The 17791-nt window shown below is 39.3% G+C and overlaps 2 protein-coding genes across 4 annotated transcripts in view; one reads left to right on the plus strand and one right to left on the minus strand.

The window, feature by feature from the left end:
* pax1b (paired box 1b) overlaps positions 1-17295 on the minus strand; it is a 28946-nt gene extending 11651 nt beyond the window's left edge. Inside the window, exons 1-3 of one of the 2 annotated variants that reach the window (XM_082506341.1) lie at positions 17162-17295; positions 605-690; positions 90-363 (exon numbers count right to left, since the gene is read on the minus strand). In XM_082506341.1, the coding sequence (XP_082362467.1) occupies positions 90-93 (4 nt within the window). In that variant the 5' untranslated portion in view covers positions 94-363; positions 605-690; positions 17162-17295. The remainder of the gene's footprint in view (positions 1-89; positions 364-604; positions 691-17161) is intronic. The other variant, XM_082506340.1, reaches the window with a different exon arrangement.
* On the plus strand, positions 9533-11767 carry nkx2.2b (NK2 homeobox 2b). 2 transcript variants are annotated; one of them, XM_082506738.1, is made up of 2 exons: positions 9533-10342; positions 10783-11767. In XM_082506738.1, the coding sequence occupies exons 1-2, from the start codon at positions 10126-10128 to the stop codon at positions 11328-11330; spliced, it is 765 nt and encodes a 254-aa protein (XP_082362864.1). In that variant the 5' UTR covers positions 9533-10125; the 3' UTR covers positions 11331-11767. The 2 variants fall into 2 exon arrangements, with proteins under 2 accessions (XP_082362864.1, XP_082362865.1); XM_082506739.1 differs by having other exon boundaries at positions 9533-10324.
* Positions 17296-17791: the final 496 nt, after the last annotated feature.

Raw genomic sequence — 17791 nt, forward strand, 5'->3', positions numbered from 1 at the left:
CAGAAAAGATGAAATCTCCTCCAAATCTCACATAAATCCCTTTTCTCTTCTTCAGAGTCACCTTCAGGTTAAATCTGTATCAAACTCACCCATCAGCTGCCGTCCACAACGTCTCACTGCTCCACCATCCAACCCTCCGACTGCAGCCTGCAGCGATCTGAAGAGATTTGAACCACCACCACCTCCTCCTTGTCCTCTTCCTTCTCCTCATTTCCTGCTTGCAGGCTGTCATCAGAAATACGAGAGTTCCTGAAGGGCTCTGAAAGCTGGATTTCTTTTCTCCCATGTCCACATGTTGACATTGAACTCATCTTGAGCTGTTTATTTCCCCACAGACTCAGAGGACAGCAGCTGCCAAAGGATCTGCTTAAAGGACGACACAACACAACGAACTGACGTCACTGGAAAGAGTTTGTTCAAAGCCACTCTGTGTGTGCATGTTAAACAGAACTGACAGATAAATAATAACATAATAAGGCACCACAAATAATTTTTTTTAAAAGTCCAGAAATAAACAACAACAACAAAACTAGGCTCATTACAACTTGTAATTTTTTTTTACTTTTATTTATGATCATTGATTCAACTGCAAAATTAAACCCACCTGTAATGTACGCAGTCCAAACGGGTGACTGAACACAGCAGGTCAAATTCCCATCGAGTCACAAAGTGCACAGCAGTGCTAGACTGCTGTTCCACAAAATCAGTCCATTAATGTAATTAAACACAAAACAAAGAACAGGTTGTTTGGTACCAACTGTCATCCTCCTGCAAAACTAAACCAGCATCTAGTTAACAAAACCTGCAGTTCCCCTGATGCCCACTTGAGGTTGCCTCTAAAAACGAGTAATTCCTCACAGACTCCCTCATTAAAACACCAATTTACAGCTGAAGTAAACGTGTTTACAGAACTGACCTCTGTAGATTGTTCCCCTTTCACAAAAAGTGTATAAAGTTTTCTTTATTTATTTGATCGGAACCTGGTGGGTACTGCAGTGGTTGCTTTGACTGGCAGGTGAGCTGACACAGGCACGTGTAGCTGCAGTCGCCTGGTTGTCCTTCACTCAGTAAATGAGCATGTAAAAGCAGCCACCGTAGTGGAGTCTCTCTATGTCTGCGCATTTTTATTGCAGCTGTCTGATTAATATTATGACCTGCGGAGTTTTATTAAACTGTTATTTCGCACTAATTAGCGACTATCTGTGTCTGTGTGCAGCACCTGTACAGCTTTGTGAAGCACATTAGCACCTTCTTATTGATACAAGCCAACTTCTGGTTGTATTGAATGCAGCACAGCAGTGGCTAAAACACCCATCTTTAGGCTTCAAAATGCAGGGCCAAAAACCAGCCGGTGACACCACGTCCATCTATTATATACAGTCTATGGTGCCAGCATAGGCAGCTGTAGTCCTATAATTTGAGTCGCTGTGCTGCACCTTTGAATTCCAACCCCATGTGCTTAGCCCCTTCAGTGATTTGGTCATTTTTTCTCTTGATCTTATTCGGCCCATGACACCAGCACCTGTCACTCCAGAGGCACCCAGAGATTTTATTTTTTACAGAATATATAAACTAATAAACAAATGTGTTAGATTATAGCTAAAACTGTCGAGCAGTATACAAGTGATTAAAATCATTTCCAACCTTAGCATTAAAGTGATATACAGTAATATTGATGCAATAATATTCTGTCTGATCAGTACTTTTACTTTGGGTTCTTTAAGTATGATTGATGTGAAAACTTTAGCTTTTGGACTTAAGCAGGATTATAACTTTTACAAAGTACTTTGCAAAACAGTCATAACATATGAAATGTAAAATATGAAAAAACCTTTTTCAGGCACTGCTTTAGTACACAGGCTGCACAGGAGCCTTGAAATCATTGTTTCTCAGATTTTAGATATTCTATTTCCTCTTGTACGCAGATATATTTAATTACCACTTTCTTCCTCATCTACACCGCACATTTCACTCACACCAGACTTTTGTATCTTTGGTTCAGGGTGCTCCTGAACCAAGTTCATTCCCTTCATTTGAAAGCATCCACTGATCTGTTTTTCCCTTTTATTTATGATTCATGTTTTAAATTATACGTCTTGCTTTTGAGCTGTTACAATCTCAACATCTGAATGTTCACTTGGGATTTTAAATTCCACAGTTTTAAAAGCATATCTGTGACTATTAACCGCCACACTCAGTAAGAAACGCTAAATACTGCCTGACTGACTCTGGTTTCTAATGTAGCGGCGCCTCCTTTTGGAAGATTGCCTGCATTACAGCTCCGCTCCCACCTCACTGGAGACGAGATCCACTGTTACTGTCTGAACATTTAAACACCCAGCAGGGCTTCACTGGCCAGTTTTGTTTTGCCACATAATTAACAAAAAATAAAAAAAAATAAAAAAAATCAGAAACTACAAGACGCCCCCTGCTCACAATGATTCGTCCATTCATTTTGCATTCAAGTTTTTCTCATTACAAACCTTTACAAACCAAGTGTGTCTGCTATTTGGGATTTGTACACATTTCTTAAACTGATGGTTTGCTGTAATAATAATAATCCTACCAAACAGATCTCTTAGACAAATCCAGATTTAATCAAGTGTCAAATAAAGTTAGGGGAGTTAAAGAGTTCCTTTTGTAAGTTCACTGTAAGCAAAACACACAACAAATCAACACAATATAAACTTCCTATGTTACACAGGAACTAAACTCTGTAAGGAGGTCCACGCCGTGAATTTGTCATATTGAAAATATTCTGTGGTTCAGATCGATCCCTGATCTTCAATTAATCGTATTATGAAGGAAATGAATCTCTGAGTCTCTGGGAGGGTGTTGTTTGTCCTGGATTTTTAATATCCAGCCTCAGTGGCACTAGCTGCAGGTCCTTCCCGAGACAGCAGGGGGCAGTCTGAATTCATAATTGTGCGGCATTGGACTGGATATCCATTTAAAGCTTCCAGCAGGGACTTTGGGACTCTCTCCTTCTCTAAAATGTTACATTTTACAGGTTTTTAAATGAATGCAGCTCAATTTATAATTTACCTTTTTGTTCTTTTTGTATTAGGGAGCATCTGATGTTTTCTCCAGGTGTGTAACTTTTGTTAATAGTCAATGGTGCAATAGACCTCAATACTTGAAATGTGCAATTCACTTGTATTTTTATTTTCATTCCTATTTATTCTATTTATCCCCTTCGTATATTTTATTTATATATGTCTCTGTATTTATATATGTGTGTGTGTGTATATATATATAATATTCTGTAACTGTAACTTCTGTCGGTGCTGTGCTTTTGGAAACCGAATTTCCCAGAGGAACCCACCCGAGGGATTAATAAAGTTTTATCTTATCTTATCTTAAAGTCTCTGATATCCATGAGAAATTTTGCCTTTATCAGGAAAAAAAAGACATAAAATATGATAGGATGAAGAACGGTGGATCCAGGGTGAACTTTAGTCAAAAAAGTCACACTCATTCAGCAGTGTTGCACTCCATATGTTAATCCCTTTTATTAGTGCACTGTGTCCCATCAGGGGCCGACCCACAATTTGAAAGAAAGAAACTAAAGGAAGAAAAAAAATGTATCAAAAAAAGCTAAATGTGACCGTCTCCCTTATGGACTTTTTTTTTTTAATTCTGAATCAGATGCTAATTAACAGATAAATCTAAAAATATAAATAAATAAATATTATGTATAAATATAAGAAATAAATAACAGTTTAAAAACTATATCACAATGTGTGTTTTACTGGTTTCTCCTCAGTGAACCAGTTCATCCAGTTCCTCTGTGCAGCGTGTGAAAAGTTTTACACTGCACTATAGCATATCAGAAAGAACTTTTCAGCCCCCTGCTTCCATGTATTCTTTCAGTTTGGTGTCTCAGCTGCTCTTTTATGTCACATTTCTCGGCGTTAAAGAGGAAAAAAATATAATATTCAATGTGTTTGTTTGGAGACTGTAAATGTGGTAATTATGTTTTATTATTTTACAAACAAAATGAAAAACCTGAACCATTGTGTTACCAGCTGACATATGAGAAAAATAATAAATATATTTTTATTTAGTTATATATCGACTTCTTAATTCACTGTTCGAGAAACTGCACTCTCAATTTCTATTTTTTTTATGATTTAACACTTCATGTTTTATTACCATTTCTTTTCTTTTTAAAACTGAATTTTACTGTGAGTGTTATTTTATTCAAATTCATTGTATTTTATGTATTTATTTATTTATGTTAATTCATATGTGTGTGTTTTGTATTTTATTGTGATTTTGTTTATGTTTCATTTTGATTTCTTTTATTTTAACAGATTGTTACCAGTTTTTTGCCTTTTTTCAATCCATTTATTATTATTTTAATTCCTTTTATTATCACATTAAGATGAGTTTGGTTACAAGTTTTACTGCAAATTATTTTTAATCTTTTTTTTTTATTTAAATATTTTATTTTTTAGTTTAAATAAACAGAGGCTAATTGTAGATATTGACCACGGGAATGGGTTAAACTGCCGGGTGTGTGTGTGGTCATGAATAAAGAGGAGAGTCTATTGAAGGGAGCACGATGAATACCATGACAACTCCCAGCAGTCTCACATGTATTCCCAGCAGAAAAAGAGTGTGTGTGTGTGTGTGTGTGTGTGTGTGTGTGTGTGTGTGTGTGTGTGTGTGTGTGTGTGTCCCCGTCCATTATAAAGTGTTCGGGGGGAATAAATGGGATAAATGTGGAGGCTGTGCGGTCTTTGTGGCCATGGGCTCGGCGTGTGTTTGTTTGCAGAATTCGACCACCCAGCAGGAATTTACACACACACACACACACACACACACACACACACACACACACACACACACACACACAGCTCATATCTTTGTCACACATCTCACACTCAAAAAAACTGAAGACCAGCGCTCAATCAAACTAACAACTTTCAGAAATGATTGGGACGGTACCCTCCATCATTTTAAATCGTCAATCTGATCCTTCATTTATCTGCTACAACTTGTTTTTAGCCATATTAAAATACAAGGATTTATGAGGAATTTGCAGGATTTGGATTAATTCCCACTAACACCTGTAGGTTTTCCGGGCCTATTAAAAAGGGGGAAAAAAAATATTTTCATCCTGAAACACAAAAACAAATCAGTTCAAAAATGAAAAGCAAACAGCGCTTTGTGAGATTACTGTGGTTACAAATCCTGACTATGACTTTGCTTTTCAATATTCTCTTCATCTGAATTTTTTGAATCAATTACTTCTAACATTTTATTGACTAAATGCTCGTCTTCACCTCGTGGCACCCACATTTTGAAAAGGAACAGAGAGTAAAATGAACAAAAAACTACATTTAAAACTGAATAGACAAATAAAAATAGACTGACTCGGTGGTGAAGAGATCACACCGCCCTGCTCCCACTCATTAAATGAAATGAATCCACAGATATGTTAATAAACCAGAAATCAAACAGACTCTGAAGCACTAACTCTTTAATGATAAAGGACCTGAAATTATCAACTAAATCTCCAAGCACCCTTCAGCTAATTAACAGGAAGTGTTTTTTTATTTGAAGCTTTTAATGATCCAAATCGCCACTAAAACCAAACCTAGCAATTAGCTGCATTATGCAACTCAACCACGAACAGACAGGTCAAAGATTCAGCTGATGCTTCGAGAAGCTACGCAGGCTTCCCTCGGTTCACTCATCCAAACAGATATTCTTAAAGGAAAGCCGCCAGAGAAACACAGAATTAAACATCTTCAGCCACTATAAGAACAATGGACCCCTCTAAAGATGGCACGGTGCCCGCAGAGATCCCATCTCACCATTACTGAGACAGTCTGAGGTTACACACTTAATGCACCAGTGTGTAACCTCAGTGACAGTTCAAGTGACAGTGCCCTCTATTAGCCATGGTCCACAAAGTCTACAGAGGCAGGAGGTTGGGGTGGATGAATGGGTCAGGTGCTCACTGGGAGATGATGAGCTGCACATTGGGACACTGCAGGGCTGCGGTCACATAAGACATGCTCATGAGCCAGAACACCATCAGGAACGTTTTCTTTTACACCACTTGAACTTTAATTTTATTTTTTTCACTGGCCTTTTATTTTTGGTCTTACTTTTGGTTTGGGTTTCAGAAAAAAATGAGAAATGATCTTTCACAGAGCTACAAAGTCTGTTTTAAGAAGCTGTGCAGGTGGTGGTGATGTACGTCACATGAATATCAGCAAGGAGAAAATGATCAACTTTTACTGTTTTCTTTGTGTTTGTTTGCTGTTATGTTTAGGCACTAAAAACTGTTTTTCATGGAGAGGAATTTGGATTTTTGTCCCTCAAAACCTAGACTCAAGGCTTCAAATTGATTTCTTAACCATAATGAAAATGATATTTTAAATAGTGACCATCAGGTGGGGTTAAACAAAAAAGAATTCAAACACTCAGGAAAGTCTTTAGTGAGGTCACAGATCCAAGCAGCCGAGAGCCATTTTTAATTTAGCTTCTACTACCAGACATCTTTTGGTTGTTTAATAAAACTCAAGTTTAGACAGTTTAATTATTTTAATGTATTTAATTACTTGTATTTCAATATAAGTTAATAATAACAGGATTTGGTAATCTGGGAATAACTTGGTGAAAACTGCTCCTGCTCCTGCTCATGTTCTCCTGCGCTTGTGCAGGTTTGACCTAGGAACTCCGGTTACGCCTGAACGCTAAATTAATGCAGCCCACAAAAAGATTCTTAATCACAGGAGTTTAACCTCCTGTTTAAGATAAAGGTTAATAACACTGGAGATCATGTCACACTCACCTATTTCTTATGCTTGAACCTATGGCTGTCACAATATCTGATTAGTCTGGTCAAAAAAATATTCTCAATAAGACAAGAAATACTTTTTTTTGCCACATTCAAGAAATTCTACTCAAGAGAATATTTTTTAAAGGTCCCTTAAATCCATTTATAACTTAATTTATTGGCTTTTTTCACAAATAAAAAATTAAAGGTCCATGAAGGTGATGACAGTATGCAGCTATAACTGTGCAGAAACATACAAAATGGACTATTCTAAAAATATTTATCATCTATGCAGTAATGTCATTATCATAATTTATCATCCCTGACAGTTACCATGACGCCCCCGTCCACACCAAACTGACTCGTTTGGATTGAATTAGAAAAATAATAAACTGTTTGGTTCTATTTCTCTAGATCTCTCAGATCTCCTTGAAGAACCCCTGAAAATATTTTAAATTATTCATAATAATTTCTCAAACTGCTCATCCAAAAAAAGTTCATTCTGTATTTTTGAATGGAATAAAAAAATTAAGCACGTGTCAGTATGAAAAAACCCTCATATGATAGTTTATGCATTTCTGCTTGTGCAGATGGAGGTGGCTCGGAGCTTCTCTCCATCTCTGCACTGGACTTGACTCTCAGCCGATCTCTGTAACATTTCTTTACTTCACTGACGGCACACAGATGATTTCATACAAACAAAATCCAACATGAACACGTACACTGGCACATTTCTATCCCTAAAGACATGATCCACAAGAATGCACCTCCAACGGTCTAATTGCTGCACCTCATCATAATTATAAGCAGCTTTCTTAGTGCAGATGATGTGGTATCAGGAGACTAATAGAAATAAAGATAACTTATGTTAAAAATTAATTTTAGTCTTAGATTTTCAGCAGTCCGTGGGTGCAGATGTTCGAACTGTCGCCTCACCGGCTTTGACCTCAACTGTGAGCCATTCAGAGCTTTGAGTCTTCGGTAACACTCCATTTCTGGTCATTAATGAATCATAATAAACTCAAAATCATTTAATTGGTCCCAGTTTTGCATTTTTTTTATGACTGATCACAGAAACATCACAACAAAGAAGAAACTAAATACCCCCTGTTGATGCTATTTTTATGCCTTTATTGATACAAATAATCTGACTGAGACTCAGCGTCTCATTTACAAGAGACAATTTGGCAGTTGTCCTACTTAAGGCGCAGGTGTAGAGTTGAAGAGAGACGTGCATTTCTGTATTTAGGCAACATGAAAAACTATTTAGAAAGCTGCTAAACTCAGTGTGTAACAATGCTGCTGATACAGGAGGGTCTTTTCTATACTAATAATAATATTATTTGATATAAAATACAAGTTTGGATCTCATTCGAGTGTTTTAGGAACTTAATTTTTACAGACACACACACACACACATATACAGTGCTGTGACCTCCGTCATGCACACAATGTGATAACCACAGAGGAGCCAGAAGAAAGGAGGAGGATGTTTCATATTAACACATTTTTCCTTCAGAAAGTTTGAAAATAAGTAGGTTGTAAGCCACTTTGTCCCCGTTTAGAAGAGTTGGTCTAAGCTTGAGAACTAACCCTGAGCAAATATGGTCTCATCTTCTAGATTTCAGTGAGATAGTCATTCTTTTTCCATCTCAGAATACCGATATGTGTGACTCGTTTTGTTTTGAACATGTTTAAAAGTCAACGATATTTGAAATTAAAATATTAGGACTTCTCATTAAAAGTGAACGGATGTAGATTAAAACAGCTTCCGACAAAAGACACAAAAACACGCTAAAGTCTGGACCCGGGCAACACAGAAGAATAAGTCATAAACAGAAAAATATATCAGACAATCAAAAAGTCATAACTGCAGACCAAAAAGGAGAAATCGTAGAAACTTCAAACCGATTGCATCGATCAGGCTTCAGGCAGAAAACACAGAGAGGATTAAAGCGGATTACAAGAATTAAACAATAAGACAGTAACAAGCTGAAGCAATGAGCCCAAGTGCGTTTGAATCACTGAGCCAATCAGTGAGTGAGTCAACACTGTGACTCTTCATCCCAACAACAAACATGCTCCGACCTTTATCAGTGCAGACTGGTGCTCTGAGGGAATCATCATAAAATTATTCTTAGTGCAATTACTTTGTTATTTGGATTTTTAATACCAAGTTTGAAGACAAGTGGTTGTGGATTTTTATTTTATTTTTATTCATTTATTGAAAGAAATTGAGGTGGTGGACTGATGACAGCTCAACTTTTAAACACCAGAAAATTTAGAAACCACATTCTGAGGTTTTTGAGTCAATCTGCTCAGATTTGGACACTTTTAGGTCAAATAAATAAAATGTTTCAAATTTTATTCACAGAATATCATTTCTGCCATAACTTTGCATTAAATTACAGATTCTTCTTCTTTTTTTTTTTAAATGATGATTTACAAATTAACAATGTAAAAAAATGGCAGGTTTTTAAAAAAATAAACAATATTATTAAAATTAAAGTCATTGTTTACAAAAAAAACCCCAATACGATATTAAAAAGAATAATTTTGTGGCCAAGGGTTAAATCTATGAATATCAATAAATTAGAGAAGTTATTAATGTAGTCATTCTGACTATATTTTTTTCTAAATGTAATTTAATCAATATAAAAACATTTTTAATCTCTTTATTTGAATAAATTATTTGATGCTTTGTATATTTTATTAGGTATAATGGATTGGTTATAGCTCTAATGTAGAAGGTTTAGGGATTTTTTCAGTTTACCGAGTTGATACTTATGGTCCTGCATAAATAAATAAATTATCCTCAAACATTTTTGTTGTGTCTTTCTTCTTGCCGTTTGCTGTTCAGGCACCATGAGCGCATTTTGATGGAAATACTGGAGATTTTATTTCTGCGGTAAACAGGAAGCGGATCAGTGGCGCTAACATGTGTAAATGCGTCGCTTCTTTCCTTCTAATCCTCCATCATTAATCATTCATCTCCTCCCTGACGCTCCGACGTCTCTGTTAATTCACTGCTCCGTTTTTTTTCTGCACACCCTCATCCACTTGACTCTCGGGACCCGCCTCCGTCCTTTTTACCGTCACACACACACGTTAAAAGGACGGTGCCACACTGTCTGAACGTCTTCCCTCATGTATTTTTCATGCTGTTAAACCCTCTCCGGTCGGCCCGTGCAGCTCCGGGCTCCCCTCTGACGGCATTCATGGACCCGAACCCTCCGCTGCCTGCTCCTGTTTAACGGCAGCTCTTCACCCTCCTGGATACGAGCCCAGAACTCTCCCCTTCTTCTCGTCTCTCCCGTCCTCCCCGCGCCATGCCGTTTGGCGCCAACGCAAAGACGGGGTTCTCCGTGCGGGACATCCTGGACCTTCCCGACTCGACGGGGAGATGCGGGTCCGGGACCGAAGAGACCGAGGAGGACGACACCGAGGAGGCCTCCACGGAGGTGTCAGGCGGCCGGGGCTTGTGTGAGCGCGCCGGTGAGCGTTTGGGCACGTGGAGCAGCACACCCGGTAACCTGCCCTTTTCACGTGAGAGACTTCTTTGATTTTAATGACTATAAAAGTTCACGCGTTCACACTGACCGCCCTCGCCCTTGCTGCTCCAAATCTCGAAAATATGTGAAAATATGCTTAAATATGGATATTTCCGTCAAATAATCGTGAAACAGCCTCCTAAAAACTGCGTTAAATAATTATTTATTTACGTTTCTACTTGTAACTGGATCGGGTTTTTTTTTTTATCTGATCCGCTAAACTTCGAGTTCAGCTTCTGTGTTGCTGTGTCGGTAATTCAGCTTCTGACATTTTTGATCGCTTCACTTTTTTTCTCCCAATGAACTTAAGAAGCTTAAAGTCGCTTTGCTGGTTCTGTTTGTAAAAACACACCTGAGCTCAAACCAGTCACGCCATCAATCTGCCACTGAGTCTCAGAGAGTAATCAGATTACTTTACTGTCTCTCTCCCTGCAGTGCACGGGCTGTCCTTGGAGCCTCGCGCCGATCCCAAATCCCCGGAGCTGTCTACGGATGAGTCCCCAGACGCAGAGCGGGACGCGCGGTGCGCTCGGGCGCAGAAGGCGCGCGGCAGGAAGCGGCGCGTGCTCTTCTCCAAGGCGCAGACCTTCGAGCTCGAGCGCCGCTTCCGACAGCAGCGCTACCTGTCTGCCCCGGAGAGGGAACATCTGGCCGGGCTGATCCGCCTCACGCCGAACCAGGTGAAGATCTGGTTCCAGAACCACCGCTACAAGATGAAGCGCGCACGCGCCGGGCACAGCGTGGACGCGCTGCAGCTGCTGTCGGCCCGCCGGGTCGCCATCCCGGTGCTGGTGCGGGACGGAAAGCCGTGCGGCCGGGCTGCAGCCAGCGAGATGGAGGCGACGTTGAGGTCCGGCCTGAGCCTGCCGCTCTGCGCCTACTCCCCCCTGCTGCACCCCGCATACGGCCCGGAGCAGCATCCGGGGGTGCAGCAGCACCCAGGGGTGCAGCAGCTGGCGCACGTGTACCATTGGGCCTGGTGAAGCCCGGCGTAAGACTTGTGCGTGCCCTCTTCGTGAGATCGTAACCGGCCTTCTGCCCTGTCAGAATATCATAAAAACCGCTTCGGCCTCGAAGTGAAATCTGTGTTTTTTGAAAGGAGTTTGGCACAAATTTTAGAGCGTTTAATTCTTGTAACCAAGGAAACGAGTTCACACATGTTCATCTTCTTTGGTGTCTTTGGTGACCTCGCTCAGACGCGCGAGCCGTCTAAAACTACCCCGCCCCCTGTAAGATAGAACTGATCACAGCAAATGTTTTAGCAGTTTTTGTGCGATTTATTCTGATGTCGTTTACGTTGTGTTCGCTGCAACAACAAAGTCACTTTTTTCTGAGAGATGTTTTTCGTATGTGTTTCATAAATCTATTTATAATGTTGCCCTGTGTAATAAACTGGTTATTTATGGCGGTAAATAAAAATCTGAACAGAGGTGAGTCGTGTGATTTCAGCCTGTACTGGCCCCGTAGGGCGGATCCTTCAGATCTCAAAGGATGAACAGGATTTTTTGTTTGTTTGTTTGTTTGTTTTTTACATGGGCTGCTGAATTCGAGATGAGTAATTGCGGACCCCCTGCAAACAAATTAGTCATTGTTTTTTCTTATTTCTGTGATTTATCTGCAGGACAAGGGTTCTTTTTATAAAAATGCTCATTTCGGCCCTTCTGGAACATTTTCGAAAATACAAATTACACTGAAGTATCCGAATCCTCAATTATCTTTAAAAAAAAGAAAAAAAAGAAAGAAAATCCTATTTCTGAATGGGCTGAAACCTGGGTGACTCATTTCTGGGCCCCGGCAAACAAATGAATCATTTTGGACCATTTGGTCCTAAAATCCCCCATATTTAAAAAAAATATATATATATATATATATATTTTATTATTTTAAACTTTTTTTAAATGATCATTTCAGTGATTTATCTGCAGGACAAATCATGTTGTTGGGTTCTGTTTTGTTTTTTAAAAAAATTCTAATTTCAGCCCTTCTGGAACATTTTCTAAAATATAAATTACCCTGAAGTATCCAAATTAATCCTGAATTATTTTAAAACTAAAAAAAAATCCTTGGTACATATCGGAAAATGTATAATTCAGGTTAATATACTTTGTTCTTTTCCATGTTTTAATGATGATGGTGATTTTATAATGACCCAATTTTTTGGACTTGTGAATCATAAACATCAGAGCAGCCCGAGGATCATAAGGAGTATTTAAGGCAGTGATTTCCAGACTGGGGGATTAGGACCCCCCAAGGGGTCCCAAGATAAATGTGATGGGTCACGACACAATCAAAAGGGAAGCAAGAAAAAGACTTATTCTTTTTTTCTTCTTAAGCTTTGCATGATCTTATTTTTTAAAAAGATAAACATTTTCATCCCCGCGGTGAAACAATCTGCAAAGGCTGCAATCATTACAGCATTCAGCTCTAAACCATGAGACCCACAGAGGCTTCGTTTAGTCCTTTGAAATTAAAGCTGCATGACCATCTCTGCACGGCGGGCCATTTAAGACCTGCAGAGGTTGGCCTCGGGTAATATGAGTAATAATCACTTTCTTTGGGTATATGAGCAACTTAAAAGCTGCTCTAAAGCAGGTCAGGATCTATAGGTCACAATTCAGCCTTAATAACATCACAATTTTAGCTGATATGCAGCTGAATTCTTTTATTAATAAAATCCCCAGCAGCTCATTTTCCAACGTGATCTGGTTCAATTTAAAGGAATGCTTTGGCACTGAGATTTACAGATAATTCAATAAGCAAGTGTTCAGTATGCGGGCATGCATACTCTCTGTCATTCCCCTGAACAATAGGCGTCACCACTCTGATAAAAGCTCCACGTGAGCCCTGGTAAAAGAGGAGAAGAAGTCTAAACTGGAAGAAGAAAAAAACTCTTTTTTTCAAATTTCTTCCCAGAAAATCTCATCATTTCAAACTGTTGTAGCATCACTCCCTGTCTAACCTATGAAACTCTGAGCTTCTGCACTGATACTTCATTCAAATGGCACTATAAAACCCCAACACGATCTGACACTCGTGCCTGCAACCCAGAACCTGCTCGAGGTTATAAAACTGAGGCGCACGCCCGGCTCAAATGACACCAAAGAGCGACATATGCCAGCAGATGTGATTTGCTTATGGTCACCTCGTCCTGACCAGGAAAAACACCGGTGCTCTACAACGCCGCAGTAGGAGGTTAAAATGGAATGGATGCTGTCTGGAAGAAATGCACTGCAAAGTAGCATGTTAGTGTAATCACATTACATTTTTCAGTAACGCAGTAACGTAACACATTACTGTGCTAAAGTCAGTAGTCACATCACTCAGGCTCCTCGGTTATCAGATATGAACATCACTTTTATTTTCACTGCATGAAAGAACAGCAGCTTCATGCTGACGTGAAAACTGCGTCCAGGACAGAAACAACTGCACTACTGCTAACATGGAGCTAGCCAAGAACACAGAGTGATGCTACAGCATTACCTGGAAACAAATGGTGTGCAGATCTTTCCCCTGCTTTTGCAACACACCATCCTGACCAGCTGTAAGAACATGTACTCTTTTATCTTCCCCCTTATTTTAAGCCTCACTACATATTTCTTACAGATTACAGGAGTTCAAATGAAGACGCCGTCTTGTGGTTGAGTAGGAAAGTGCACTTTAAGTGGACACTGCTAATCTTGCAAATAATGAAAGACTCAAATACGTTTGCTTTTTTCAAGATATCCATCCATGAATATCAAGCACCTCAGCTAGTTCCTACTCCTGGAGTAGTGGCTCTACCCTGAGTACCCACTGAATAACTGAACTCCTTGTATTATCACAAAGGGAGAGCCCAGCCAGCATTTGGATGAAGGTCGTTTCTTGTCACTACCCATAGTTTGTGAATCTTTGGGTAGTCCCCCTCTACCCTGTCCCCTGACTCGTGAAGAGTCACTGCCAATTGACCCATTTTATTGGTATGAGGGCGTGCCTCGCAAAGCCTTGCAAACTTTGAGCACCTGCATCGTGACACAGGCAGCTGCAGCTCATCAAGGTCTAGACCCACTTCCACTAATCAAAGTCACTGAAATAAGCTGATTTATGCAGTTGGTGAATTTTGGAACATTTTAAATAGATACTGGAGAAATAATTGTGTGTGTGTGTGCTTCAGTTTACTCTATTTTACTAGTCTGTTAAATTGTTAGAGGATTGGTTCTTGCATAGAGCTTTTCTACTGCCCAAGTACACAGGGCACTTTATACAACATGCCTCATTCACACATTCATACGTGCACTTGTTTCTGTCTGATAAACACAGAGACACATCAGCCTACAGGCTGGATGAGCTGAGGGAGAAACCGCTGACCTTCCAGTCAGCAGACAGCCCACTTTACCTGCTGAGGCACATTTGTTTCGACAGGTTATCTTTAATTCATACACAACAAATCATAAAAAGTTTGGAACATGTCTACCACAAAACCTATAAGAGAGGGAACTACCGATTCTGACCAAAGTTTGGATCAAATGATAAATAGAATCTGGAGTAAAGTGGTGAAGAAATGTATTTCATATCTCCAAAAAGCCAGATGTTTAAATAAACATTTGCTTGAGTTTGTCATGTTTCCCAGTGACGGAATAACATCTATTGCACCTGGTTTCTCGCCTTAATGTGGATGGCTGTAAGGTGGTGAGTTTATTCTCTAATAACTTTAATCCAATCATACACTCCTCTTTATTCATTCACAGTTTTTTTTATAGATGTTATAACTTATTCTACACACCACAGACCATCAAAACACTGGTTTAATGGGCTGTAGTGGTTTTGGATTCCAGTTTTTGCTTTACAATCAGAGCTAAACACAACATATTTGAATATTAGGAGAAACAGATTTTTCCCCCTGGTTTTAGAGTCTTAAGGCAGAACATTTTTGTTTTGACAGGATTACTGCAACAGACGACTTCATTCAGAGCAAGAAAACCAGCTATTTACTGTGTTGTGACAAAGAAGAGAAAGACCCAACCCCCCTGTGAGTGTGTGTGTGTGCGTGTGTGTGTGTCTGTCAGAGGTCAGCTCATCTCACAGGGATGATGTCATGGGGTGGGGGTTTGGCTGGTTAAGCTTTGAGAAAGTTATAATGTGTCACCTGCTGCTATAAAAGGGCAGAAGAAGAGGAAGAAGAGGGGGAGGAACCCACGCTCGGACTTTAAAGGACTAGTCTGGAGGGTTTTTTTAGCCCATTAAACAGCGACCGTGTGCTTGTTAGTTTGTGCAGCGTTCGTGTGACTTACAAGAAGTCCAGCAAAAAGACCAAAATCAGCACCGTCTGATGCACTGAGCTCTAACGTCACCCAGAACTTTTAAAAACAGCAGCGAGGCACAGCTGATCAGACAAACTCATCCTGAACATGATTTTAATTAGTGTCCAAACTACACTTTGTTTTTTTCTAAAACCTCTTAACTATTTATAACACAAAGATAAACTATGTTTGTATTTTGCATTCACAAAAGGAGAAATATCAAAAAATTTATTAAAACATCACAAAAACAAGACAAAGAATTAGAGGTTTTTGCATGTAAAATGTTCAGAAAAGCTACAATAATAAAAATGCAATAAAACTGTGATTAATGAAGAAAGGTTAACATGTGGAAAAGTAAGAAAGAAATGTGGACACCCATCAACCACAATATTTATTAATCAATCAATAAAAAAAATAATAATTTAAAAGCCATCAAGACCCCCCCCCCCCTATTATATACAGGAAAATAATAATAACCCAGCCAAGAATTTTTAAATGGTTTCCTTTCACCTACACTTTTATAACTTCAAACTCCGCTTTAAAAATATTTCCATTTTTATAAGTCACTTTCAAAATTGGCGTAAAGATCTGTTATAATGAGACTGCAGAGCAATAAACGCTGCACTGCATTACTCAAAAATAAGGAAGGAATCACCAAACTACCTCAAACGCCTGAGTAAACAGAATCAGTGATCATATGCATTGTGTGATAAACATTAACCCGATAAAAAACTTTTTTCCCACTCAATTATATACATGTATATTTGGCTGATTTCAGTAATATTTTTCTGTTCTCTCCTCTCACTAAATTTCCTCTGTAACCAGTCTGGTCACATGATAAGTTAAACAAAAACTACTTTAAACTATTATGTGAAATGATCTGCAATTATTGTGTTCTGTTTTATCTTGTGTATCCTTCACACCTCTGGTTAATGTTTCTTTTCTCTTCTTTCTTTGCATTATAGTTTAATTTATGGTGAAGTCAATTTATCCGGTTTTTATTGACAGCTGATTTTTTCGAGACACCAGGGTTGCTGCTCGTCCCGCAGCCAGCAGGTGGCAGCAGAAGCCTGTTCAAAATATGTCTTTCCATAAGGGCAAGTTGTCCCCCCTCTCTGTACAAGTTTTCTTCTAAGGTATTAATAAGACTTTAGGTTAACCAGGTTTAAAAACACAAGTGATCACAGCAATTTGCACCTTATACAATAAAAAAGAAAGAAAAGAAAACCCTTCGGTTCTAAATCTGCTTGAGTAATTTGTAACAGGTTTTTTTTTTTTTTCTTACAAGTTCTCTTCTCCATTAATTCTTGGATGGATGAATTTCTCCTTTGCTTTCATAAAGGATCCTCCTACTGTGGCTCCTATCCTAAAGGAGGTAATAAAAGAAGCTCCTTTCCTAAACATCTGGAGAACATATCTTTGCAGATATCTCCAGGTGCGACTAATTTCAGTGCATTTTTGGATTAATATCCTTCACAGGGGAGATTTGACTCTATTATCTGAGAACAAACATGTAACTTTAGAGGGAAAACACTGACCTGAGTGACTCTGGAGGACTTTCAGTGCTCTGGACTTCACCACATTAAACACACCAAGCTAGCACAGCAGGTTAACGATAATTTTCAATGCCATAATAACTGTTTATCGTCCCCCTCTGGCCTGGAGGTGCACATTCACAGAACCCAACAAATCTTTTCTCCGCACAGCAACCACCAGGCGAGGCAGGCGACTGCTGGGGGTCACAGACCAGTAGGGGGCGCCAGAAAGCTGACAAACGATAAACTGCAGCAGTAGCTGCGTGCAAGGTTTGCAAGGACAGTTGAGACCAGGGGAGCTTCACCTGACTCCACCCACTCTCACTGAAAGTGACGTTTTTGATCCTCTTTAAACAAACCTGATGACAAACAGTGAGGAGTTATGCTTCTGTCATTGAAAACAGAAGAAAAGAAAAAGCAAGACAGCGGTGAGTCGAGCAGATAATAATGAAGTCTAATGCTGCCAGCCTGAATTATAACTCCCAGCAGCATCACATTATTCCTTTTGTTTACTTTGATATTTAATTTGAGTTAATGTGCCTACCAGAGCAGCCTGCTGTGTCCATGTGTCTATGTGAAGTCAGGTCCACACGGATGGGAGTCAAAGTCAGGATACCAGTAATAAGTGGTGCT

This window comes from Aulonocara stuartgranti, assembly GCF_965226115.1.
Source record: "Aulonocara stuartgranti genome assembly, chromosome: 15".
NCBI classification, from domain to species: Eukaryota; Metazoa; Chordata; class Actinopteri; order Cichliformes; family Cichlidae; genus Aulonocara; species Aulonocara stuartgranti.